The 12424-nt window shown below is 42.4% G+C and overlaps 1 protein-coding gene across 8 annotated transcripts in view; it reads right to left on the minus strand.

The window, feature by feature from the left end:
- The window catches only part of RALGPS2 (Ral GEF with PH domain and SH3 binding motif 2), a 149807-nt gene that overhangs the window by 86022 nt on the left and 51361 nt on the right, over positions 1–12424 (minus strand). For all 8 annotated transcript variants that reach the window (XM_083157231.1, XM_083157232.1, XM_083157233.1 and 5 more), the window contains exons 2-5: positions 9157–9303; positions 7951–8058; positions 5052–5102; positions 2028–2111 (exon numbers count right to left, since the gene is read on the minus strand). In XM_083157231.1, coding sequence (XP_083013357.1) covers positions 2028–2111; positions 5052–5102; positions 7951–8058; positions 9157–9213 — 300 coding nt within the window. In that variant the 5' untranslated portion in view covers positions 9214–9303. The remainder of the gene's footprint in view (positions 1–2027; positions 2112–5051; positions 5103–7950; positions 8059–9156; positions 9304–12424) is intronic.

Genomic DNA, 12424 nt, shown 5'->3' on the forward strand with positions numbered 1-12424 from the left:
CACAGATGATCTAGAACGACAGCTGCAGTGTTTCTGCAGGACCAGATCTGCCCATCCTCTGCTGGAAGCGGACACGTCTACATCTAAGGAGCGCATCTAGACAATGTTTCCCCTCTGACGCAGATCCTCTGTGCGATGAAGTGGTATTTATACAGCTATACCATAAAGCTATAAAATGTCAAGGCGGGGAAGTGGAAACGGTCTGGAGTTTTCCATCTGAAAAGTTCCAATCACCTCTTTATGAAACTCCTATAGAGTGGATATTCCAATCATCCTCTTACCCCCAAAAAGTAACGAAAGCTCAAGTTAAATAACTGGTGTTGTTTTTGGAAGCAAAACGTTCAAACAGGAATGGTAATTTCCTGAGTGTGTGAGAGAAGTCTGGCAGCTGCAGGACTCTGACCACTCCCCTCCCATCCGCACAGCACCAAGAGGGATTTTCTGCAAGAGCGCAACTGGCTTTCTCAGAATGGCCGATATAAAGCCACCGCAAGGACAGTCCTCTTAAATACATGATATACTGTACCATAAGATTTCCCATAGATTAAAGCATGTGATGTGGGTAAATATGATCTACATTTATTTCTCACATCCTGTCCACCTGTCCACTATGGAAGGTGTAATAAATGCAATAATTTCTACTGATGACAGTCAGCTGCTGGCTGCAGGGGTTTCCCAGAGAAAGATGTCTGGGAAAACCACATTTTCCCATTCCTCAGCCAGAACCAACCTTTCCCATGAAGGCCACATACCTTGAGGCTACGTCTAATGAGTCCCTCTGACAAGAAAATATTTCTAGTATATCTAAAAGCAGTTGTGAGGAAAAGCAATTGAATTCCCCCCATATAGTTGGGACATCTTGTTGCTTAGCAAAGTTGAGGCTTCTGTGCTCTGTATTTTCCATTTTAGCCTCTGTATGTCTCCATGCAGCATTCTTATAAAATATTACAGCTGGTTACACACCTTGCGACAACGAGGTGCAATGTAAATATACATCACGATGATCAGTACATGCTGCATGTAACAAGACCGCACCGTCCATGGAACAGTCCCATTGGATGTGCGGCACATCTAATTGGCCAATGGCACAGTGGAATTTAGGGTACACGCAACATTGTTCAATGATTGCATAGTGTGTATCCAGCTTAAATGGTCAAACCTGTTGGCAAGTGGAGACCGTTGCAATCAGATTCTATTTTATTTTTTATTACTTCCCTTTGCTAAGGCCAAGAAATTATTTGTGTGGGCAAAGACACTTTTCTGCAATCAAAGGGGTTTTATGTAACAAGACGGGAGTTCTGTTAACGATGAGATGTTGTCCATAGCAACCTCTCAGAATCTACTTCTGTATTGAGCACCTCCTAGAAGATAATATATAGGATCTGATTGGTTGGTAGCAACAGCCTATCTTCAGTAGAATTCCCATCTTCGTAAATAAACTCTAAGGGGGGTATTCAATCTGAGTGTCACGGCAGTCGAGCTTGCTCGACCGGTGTGACCCAGTCCCGTTCTCTGTCAGCTCGACCGAGAACATGCAGACGGGATTCAATGCCGGGTACCGAGAAGGGGGCGTGGCCACGAGTTGCGGCAGGGAAGAGGCGAGCTGCAGCCGGCAGCTCGTCACTTCCCATCCGTTCTCGGCAGAACGAGCCCGACAGCTAGTGATGTCTGGCTCGTTCTGCCAAGAAACCTTTCTCAATACTGTCGGGGAAGACAGCATTGAATAGGGCCCGGCGAGCATCTCCCCGACTGGAGATGCTCGCCGGGGATTGAATATCTCCCTAAGTGTCTCAATCAAAACAAAAACTCTGAATGCAAAATTGAATGCTTACTATATATATATTAGGTGTTTTTAAGCGTTTCTAAAGTCTTAACTGGAAAGCATATTTATTTTATTATGAGGTGAGCAATGGGAAGACCCTTCTGCTCTCTCCATTAACAGATAATAAAGTTACACATAGCTATACTCAGACTCCGCTTCTGAAAACAAACCATATGTATTAAACAAACATTATCTCCAGACTTACTTGGTTAAATCGTCTTGTAAATGCCACAGCATTTGGTGCAGAACTGTACTTTTCCTTTTTATTCCATCCGCAGCTTGATAACTCCTTAAAACCGACATGAAAAAAAAAACGGTGTTAGATTTTTAGAGGAACACTTTTTTTTGTCCACTTTGAGGTCATTGTCATTGTATAAATTGTATTCAATCCAGGATTCCGACTATCGGAACGTCCCAAAAGTCTGAATTTCATTTTCTGGCTGTCGAGTGTCAGAAACTCTGTGGATTGTCGGGAAAACGGCCATGAATTCGACAATTTGTGGCCGGTTCTGATAAAACAAATACAGATCTTTTTTTAAAGTCTGATCGGTTTAGTTGTAAACTGCATTCAATGTGGTCGGTAACGGTAGCATTGCATAGGCAAGGGACGCCATTTCCACCCGCCAGGATTGAATACTCCTCATTGTCTAAGCCCAATTAGCGTGGCGGACCAGTGATACCATATGATAATTTAAAAAAATTATTAATTTGTTCAAAGTAAAGCAAAGAAAAATGGAAATATACAGCTCCTATTTTTTAATTGTGTTTTCTTTAGGAAAGCAGTACGTAAAAATACTTAGAACTTCTAAAATCACATTTTTTCTTACAAATGCACAAAATCTGTACAAACCAAATGAGATATCATTACAGAAAAATCATATCAACCAATGTTATATCTCACAGATATACTTACTAAATAACCATAAAAGCTATCTTATTTCCTACAGAGATTTTCTCATACATCTAGCCTAAATACGCCACGCATAGCCAGGTCCGTGGCGTGAATAAGCCGGAAGCTCTTGTTCAAATCTGCTAATGTCAGCAATCTTTTTTGGGTCTGGAAGGGTCTTATTGGCATTGTTATGCATAGATAAAGCACAAGCAGACCTTGCTGAATAAAAGGACATGCAGCATGTCTATATCTTGTGTCACTGTGACTGTATTTGCATATGTAAAGAAAGGTTACAGTGTTTCGGAAACAGAGCGGAAGTCGCACACAGAATATAGGCATGACACATTTTATCAGCAAAGACTGCTTGTTTCTTATTCACATAGTGATGCACATAAGTCACATTTTAAAGGGAAAAAAAACTCGAACATACGGATGGCGCTAACAGGTCACGCCTCAGCTTTGCACAGCTAGAAGAGCTGTTGAATGCACAAATAGGTTAGATGTATGTGGACAAATCTGTATTAAGCATATGCCATAAATTACATTTTGAACGTATGGAGTGGTTAAGCGGACTTAGGGTTTATTACTTCTCTTTTCAGAATAACAGATTGTGTATATGAAAGAATAGCAGATTTTTAAGTGATTTATACCCCTTTTACACCAGCCGTGCAAACCCGGGTTTGCAGGCGGTGTTAAAGATCTTTCAACCTGGCAAAAGTTCAGGGTGTAACACGAGTTCAACCCGGATTGCGGAGCGGTGTAAATGGGGAACCCCTTCACTACAATGTAAAAGTCAGCACTGGGAGATTCTCTCATCTCCCAACGGCGGCTCGGGCATCGCCTCCAATGACATCACCCGCCAGGCATTATGCCGGATCAGGATGCCAGTCTAAAAGAGGTCACAAGCCCGGTTGCTCCTGGTTTGGAGCAGAGTCTAAAATTCATAGCCAAAACAACCTCATTCACTTAGGCCCAACTTAATGCTTCAATAAAAAGGAGTCCAAATGAAATATAGGGTGTATTCACAAAATGATTATACAGGGGGAACAACCTATGTACTGCAAGGTTGTGGAAAAGCATGTTAACAACGGCATCATGGGGCTGCGAGCGTGAAAGCATGGACACTACTTCCACAGAGAAGATACTGGAACCTGATTTCAGCATCAGATGAATTATCTTCTAAGGAGAAAGTCCCTGGGATAGTGGAAACTGTAGTCAAGAAAATACGCCTTATGATTTATAAACAAGGCGGGCAATGTGGTATAGATTTCCTCTTGGAGGAGTAATTCGACTTCTCAGCTAGAACAGTAAGCCAATTTTTTCCCCAACTTAAAATTACGAAATAAACACTGCTGCTGCTTAAATCCTCTACTGTGGAGAATATGTAACAGTATCGCAGCAGACCAACTGCTTAACCCGTTCCTGGCATTCCCGCTGCAGATTTCTTATTACTTTAGGTACCTAACCGTGTGCTTTTGTTGCACTAGTGACAACAATGTTATTAAGGAAAATTAGCATTAAGTAGGGCAGTAGTGATTAATTGAACAGGATAGAGAGGATCATTCAGACCTGATAGCACGGCCGTGAATGTGCAGCAGCCCAGCAATCAGGTAGACTTCACCCCGCTAGAGTGATATCCCACCTTGCGAAGTAATGCGTACACTGTGTGAATGAGTGTGTAGTGGCTCACCATCGACACCAGTCATTGCAAGCTAGGAGTAGCCAGAGACTTACTCTGCGGCTGCGATAAATACAGGCATTTCCGCCTGACTTCACACACCGTCCCCTAGAACACCTGCAATTTCCCTGACACGCCTAGCTTTTTTTTCTTGGCACTCCCACCAAGTGGCCGCTTACCACCCCCAGAATCCTACTTCCTGTCAATCTCCTTGTGAGTGGTTACGGATAGAACGAGTAGTACCACTTAATTGCTGGGCAGCATTGCACACTACAGCCCAAAGGCATAAGCGGTTCATTGATAATCAGGCGCTGTGTGAACTCGCAGCCAGGCCTGAATCGGGCCCATAGTTTAAATCGAATTCCTTCTAATTCAGAAAAATTATTTGTGGGCCTTCAGTGGTCAACACAATGCATGTCGACCTAAACAGACACTGGTCTATTAAAAAAAAAAAGCCACCACCAAATTCCCAAATGAAGACTTTTCTAAAATGGTTCAAGGTAAATGAGGAGAAACGGGCATCAAGAACTTTATATTTGCCCTTTTCACAGACATAATGAGCGTGGAAATCCAATATGGAAGTCAAACAGAATTAAGACCGTGGTAAAAGAGTTAAGATTGCTCAACGTTAAAGACCTGTAATTACATGAACTACTCACCTCTGGCTGAATGGCTTTAAAAACCGGCATGTCCATTAGTGTTATCTGACCCTGCAAGAGAGACCCCAAAAGGATTAAGCCTAAGGACCAACCTCATCCCGCAGGTAAACACAAAGCACTAAGTTGAAGATGATGTATGCTTAAACATAATAACGGCATATGATCTGCGCTGAGGTCACGTTCACCTTTGGGGTCTGACATGTTTATCGTTAGGCGCTGGAGACTCTACAGAGAGATTAAGCCAGTAGAACAGATCTTGCTGACAGCGAGCCTTCATAGCGTACATGAAGAGAGGTCGGACGAAGGTTGTAGGAAAGAAAACTATTCCCGTATTAAGAAAGAATCTCTGTATAATGTATGCCAGAACCGACCCCATACACCATAATGCACCACGGATACAATAGGATATTTTGTGTGTGTTCATGGGAGTACGTTTCTGGGAAAAATCAGATAGCAGAGCTTAGGTCATACATATAAATAATTAGGCAGGTAGAAGGGAGTGGCTAAATCAATGCAGGTTGAGTATCCCTTATTATTCCGGAATTATTTCGGAATATATATTTTTTTTACATACTTACCTGGCCCAGGCATCCACCCGGATCAGTCTTCAGCAGCATCCCCGGTCCCAAGGATGCCGAGGAGGATGATTCGGATGGCTGCCGTGGACACCGTGTGACAAGGCGAGTATAACAAAAGGTGGTTGGGGTGGTGGGGGGGGGGGGGGGGGAGACAACAAAAATTCTGAAGTATTCTGAAAACCTAAGGTTTTCGGAGTATTTCTGATAAGGGATACTCTACTTGTACTTACAAATAAACAAGTCAATAACTAAAGAACAGGAGTTGCTACAACTATTACCGCACAGATACTGACAAATGATCTACTGCACAGACACTGAACGATATTGTTCGGTGATGCCGCCCGGTTCGCTCAGCAAACATGCAGGCACTGTATATTCCGACCACAGGGAAGATCGTTAACGACCCGTGGGAGCATGTATCTTTAATGATCTAGTAGGAACACACTAAACGATACTTCTTGCAGTTGGAAAATTCTAGTCCATAAAACTCAAAGGTGATATTTAAAGGGGATTATTGCTTATTGGCAAAAGGAGAACATTACACACCATTCTTTTCCAGACTCAAACATAACCTGATGTTTTGCCAACACATGGTCCTTACTCAGAACAGGGGCCTCTACTGGACAACTTCTGCAAGGCAGCCACAGATTAAATCAACATAGCCGATTTATTGACACGATATCACATATGCCAATCTGTTTTTAGTCAATGTTTACGAAACTTTAAAAATAATTTCATCATTATATTTATTTATTAAATCAGAAAGCTGGATCCAGGAAGGTGCCCTGCTCTACTGGGGAAAGACCCAAAATTTGAGGGGAGCATGCTATCCAATGATCTCATAAGCCAAACAGTTGCACATGTGTGGTGACTTGTACAATGCTGCAGATTACATACAGAAAAAAAATCAGGATCATGGTTTCCCAACCTCAGTCTGATCTAAAGGCCCCATACACTAGTCCGATGTGGCCAGATTTCACCCAACTGACTGATCGGGCTGAGAAATCAGCACAAATTGGATGTGTTTGACATCCCATCGGGTTCAACGCGGGGTCCCATGCACATCGGATCTGGGCCCTTATTCTGGTTTACTCGCTCAAGCAAGAATTTGCAAGGGGGAGTGATGTTTTGCGTATGTGCAGCTACATTTTTGTGCATCTGGGAGCATGAAAACTCGGCGCTTAATCTGTTCGCCGATTGAAGCAGGGAGCCTTGCGAGCGGGGAGTGGAGAGGGGCGTGGGGTGCTGTCCAGGGGCATTAGCATATGCATACCCCCAGCGTTTCATGGGTGTTACCAAGAAAACGCTGGGCGTACATATGGAATGCGGTCGTGACACGCAGATGATATAACGAGATGTCAGCTGCCTGCCCATAGGACTGCATTTTCTTTGTTCACCACCCGTACATATGCATGTGCCTTTCCCATCATTCGGTGGATGGCGACCATTGAAAGATGGGGGAGGTTCCCACTGGCATGCGAATGGTTGTTTTACGTAAAACATCCATTCGTGTGCCGGACGAACGAACCCTGCGTGCGAATGGGTGGCGCCGGCTAACCATTCGCAAGGCGCGGTTATAGTGACTTGCAAGGGTGTGAATTTGCGCCAGTGCGAGTCAACCAGAATATGGGTCCAGATTGGAAGGTCAGACCTGCTTCCCGTCCGTCCTAAAACTCGGCCTCCCTCCAGGCAGCAGGGAAAGGGGTTGCATGCGATATACTCATGTAAATGGTTGGCATGCCATCCTGCAACCCGGGAAGATCCGGGGCAGCTCTATGGGGGATCGGATGGCCGTACACTGCGGTGAGACATCGCAGTACTGTATGGCCATCTTAACAGTACAGGTTTTCTAAATATATGTATTCTTGAGCATAGACATTTCATTTAAAATAACAGGTGTACTAAATAAGTAATCTGTACTCAAATGCAGCTATCCTTAAAACCTGTACTGTTAATGTGGCTTAAGGACCAAGGTTGGGAAACGCAGATAGGAGGGGTTCCAATGCAAAACATCAGCCGGGACATATGCAAATACACCGCCAGCCCAGCAGAGCCCATGTATGAAGTTTACACTATGGTGCCGGGGAAAGAGTAATTCGGGATATCTGGCGCCTGCTAACATTTCACAAACCGGTACATTCAAAGATGATCTGAATTTCACTGGAGCACACAAATTCATTGCTATGTTTAAATAGATTCAATGATCCAAATTCATACACTTAAAGAGAAGCCCATTAATCTTAACCCACTGGCTGGTGGCAACTGGAATTTGGTCTTTCCCAATTATTTCCTGCTTCTGTAACTGCAAACTCAGCACTTACAGCGTATTCCTCTGGGGTAACCATGAGAACGTCAAACACAACGGCATCAAAGCTTTTCTTTAGGGCCGCAGAATCTTTGTCGCTCAATGATTCGGAGCTGCTGCTTTTCTGGAGGGGTCAAAGAGAGAAGAAGAAAAGAAAATTGTTACTGACACAGAACGGCACTGTGCAATACGCCTTAAATAAAAGGGCTACTAGAACACAGCAATAAAAGCTTCCACACCGCAATAGAACTTGATGATCTGCAGTATATGTGGGAGTGTAATAAAGTGCAAGCTACTGACTCCCCATTAGCCACATTAGACAACATAATGCTTAAAGAGTGACCGATATTCTACAGGGGGTATACTAAAGCTACCCCCACATAGGCTCTCCTACTAGTCCAGCCTTGAGTATTCCATCCACACACTAGGGAACTTATTCTGGTTAACTTGCAAAGGAAAATTCCTTATGAAATGGACAAAACCATGTGCACTGCAGGGGGAGGGGGCAGATGTAACATGTGCAAAGAGATTTAGATTTGGGCGAGTTATTTTGTTTCTGTGCAGGGAAAACACTGACTGCTTTATTTCTACATTGCAATATAGATCTCTCTTTGAAGTAAAACCCCACCCAAATCTAATTCTCTCTGCACAAGTTACATCTGCCCCACCTGCAGTGCACATGGTTTAGTCCATTTGAGAAGGAATTTGCCTATGCGAGTGAACCAGAATAAGGGCCTAGGAGTGATGTGTGGTTATCCTATGACCGCATCTACTGTATCAAAGTGGCAGAAACGTTGACATCAGTTCATCATTTGGAACGCTACGTGGTCACCACAACAATGTTGGTTTTGCAGAACAATACTTTTTACACCACGACTTGACCAAAACTTATTTTTATAGGATCACTAAACCTACAAAATACCAATCACCTTGGAACATAGCCCATATTTCACACTTTGGTTTTTGGTATAAACGTATTTCTGTTTTCAGTCACTAATTAAGCCTACAATATCAATGCATCATATCCTATATAATAAAAGGCTCTTTAGCACTATGGGGGAATTCAAGACCACTAGATCTCGCAGGAAGTGGCAATTCAAGTGTTGCACCGCTCAACTGACGCCAACATTACTGTTCAAATATTCTGTCATATTGACGGGCTAGTAACTAGTACATCCTTAAATATACAGACACGTGCATGATGACTGAATAAGCCCCTCACCTCGGACGCATTCGCTGTGAGAGCAGTGTTGCTCAACTGGCCGTTCATTAGGTCCATTCTCCCGGCACCATTAGTGCTCCCTCACTCCTGGAAGTGAGCTCAGAATGTTGAACATCTCATCTCCATTGAAGAAGCATCATTATCAAACTGCAATAAAACACACAGTGGGTTTAGTGACCTCAACCACACGATTTCAATGACGATGCTAATAAGTAAAATAAAAAAAATATAACCGATATAAAGTAGAATAAAATCCCAGACATGAATATGATAAAAGTTATTCAAGTAACGTATCAACATTCAGCTTAGCGGCCGAGTATATAGACTGCAACATCATGTACAAAGATTAGTAGACTGAATTTAAATTCAAGCACAGGCTCCATTACCCTTCATCAGGTTCTTTGTTCTAGGAACAGGAGAGCAGACTGCTGGATGCCATGAAGACAATTTAAAGCGACGAAAGCAATATCTTCTACACATGGAATGGAAAGCTACTGGCTCATTATCGTCTTAGCCCATTAGAGCAGGAGAAGGGAAAGTTTTCAGCATTAAAAAGGCAGAATAAGTGGTTCTTGGTGCTGTCAAATTCCATCATTTTACTGCTCTAAAGTCCCATACACACTAGAGGATATAGTGAAAGATATTAAACGATATTGAGTGTGTACACTCAATTATCGTTAACTATCACGCTCCAGCGCATCGTTAACGATGATGGATGTATACAGAACTTGCAGGTCATATTGGCTATATGTTCAGCGGTTCCTGATGGCCGATCTCATTCAGTGTGTAGGCACAATATCAGCTGCGGTCAGCCATTGTGTATGGGGTATAACAGACAGGCATGTGGTCAGAAGGGACCAATTGTAACCTATGTGCATCAATGGCCTTATCCTGATTAATTTAACCACCAACGTTCTCTCTAATAACCCTTTTTAAGACAGCAGCCAGAAAGGACGCAGCAACGAGCGGACACTGCAAGCAGACTCCGGGCACCCCTGCTACCTGGCGCTTTACAGGTGGACCTGCCACAGTCCTATCCCACACTAGGAAGCAGTGCTGACAGACAGTACAGGAACCAAGAACTTGGAGGAGGGTGCGTGATGTGCCTCCCCATCCAGTGACTCCATTTTTGTTTGAGGGATATATACCCTACCTACGGAAATCATAATTGGATGCAGTATCATTTATGTTCTTTTTTTTTGGGGGGGGGGGGGGGGGGGGGCGGGCACATGGGAGATGCTGCACTTTTATACCACTATCTGTGCTTGAGCACTGAATAAAATCTTTTGAAAAAATATTTTACAAAATAAACCAACATTTTTCAATGCTTGCCATGTTTTTAAATGTAATTTTTATTTTAAATCATTGAGGGAAGGTTGGCTGGCAGTTCATCAGCCCTAAAATGGCCATTTTTAATGGTATCCATAGGGAAAATCAAGGCTGACCCAGGTTCAGTGTAAACAGCCCAGACCTGGATCCGAGCCAAGTTGAAGTGCTGTGTAAATGAGGTAAGAAACCGGGTCCGACCCTGTAAACTCCCATGTTTGAAGACCAGGGTTCAAACCGGGATTTTAGTGTAAAAGGAGTATTATTCAGACCATTATGTGGCCAACATTATAGCGGAACAGGAAAATGCATATTGAGAACCTTTTTCCACCAATTTAAGTTTGGTAATCATAGACCTAAAAGTATATTTTGGGTTATCTTAAATACACAGCACAGTGCTCTACAAATAAAAGATAAAACAAAAGTAACTGAACATAGAAGATCTTACAAAAGTTAGAAATTAAATATAAAAGCATGGACTTCAAATCAATCCAAGCTCATCTGCTCATATAAATAGTTTTAAGTACAGCGGATGTCTATAAGAAAATAAACCATTTGTTTTTAAAATTACAAGCTACGAAAAAAAAAAAAAAAAAATTACAAGCTACGAAGTGTACTAAAATCCAATAAAAAAAAATGTATATCTGAGCAAGCAGCGCCACCTAGTGGAAATCTAGTTATATATATATAGCTTTTGAAAAGACGTTTTAACTCACCAATATGCACAAGGAAGGACCAATACCCCTTCAGGTCAGTATAACTAAAGGTGCGTACACATGTACAGATTTTCTGTCTGATCTATCTGGTGGGGGAGGGGGCAGATGTAACATGTGCAAAAAGATTTAGAATAAAAACCTGGAAATGTATGGGAGCAACTGACAATCAAAAAATTGTTCCCAAACACTTGAAAACAGACAGTGATCAGTCAGACAAATAGATTAATCGTTCTGATATCAAATTCATCAAAGCATATATTTTTTTTCTTTTTGATTGTCATATGCTCCCATACATTTCCAGGTTTTTGTTCCCACCAGATAGATCAGACAGAAAATCTGTACGTGTGTACGCACCTTAAGTTCTGTGGGACTACTCTAGGTACATTGAAATGTGGATAAAAGATCTAGTCTGTCAGTCACACAATAAACATGGAAAACTGAAGCAGTTATATTTGTATATAAAAAGGTATAAAAGGTCAAATAGCTCCTGAAAAATTGCCAACTGATCATTTAAACCATACTTGCCTACTTTTTTTTCCTATATCCATAATTTTTATATTAAAGATCAAATTGTATACATAGATGAACAATGCATGGATTACAAAGACATAATATGAACAATAATTTGCCTACTTTTAGTTTCGGGAAGATTATAGTTGGCAGTAGAATTTTGCACAGCTCCCCATTAAGGGGGTGTTTCCTGGTCCGCCCAAAGGTCGTGCCTAGTTCCATATGTGGGCGCATATGTGCTTAAATGCTGGCTGTGAGATATTTCTAGATAACATTAGTAACTATATACTTTGGGAAATGATCTTCTGAATGCAAGGGATAGAGGAGACTGTTCAATCCTAATCCTTCTGGACCTCTCTGCAGCATTTGACACCATTGACCATAGGATTCTAATTGACCACCTGAAGAATTTCTGTGGTCTGGGTGGCACAGTCCTTAGCTGGTTCAAATCATTTCTCGCTGGCAGGTCACAGACAGTTTAATCGGGAGTATACATTTCGCCACCAGTGCCCTTGTCTTGTGGTGTCCCACAGGGTTCCATACTATCTCCCATGCTTTTTGCAGTATACATGCTTCCACTGGGTGACATAATCAGAGGTCATGGCCTGGTCTACCACTGCTATGCAGATGACACACAACTATACCTGTCCTTTGCTCCAGGCGCTGATAACACAATAATAACCTTAAATGGCTGCCTAGCTGAGCTCCAGGAGTGG

The sequence above is a fragment of the Crinia signifera genome, chromosome 8, assembly GCF_055691185.1.
Source record: "Crinia signifera chromosome 8, ASM5569118v1, whole genome shotgun sequence".
NCBI lineage: Eukaryota > Metazoa > Chordata > Amphibia > Anura > Myobatrachidae > Crinia > Crinia signifera.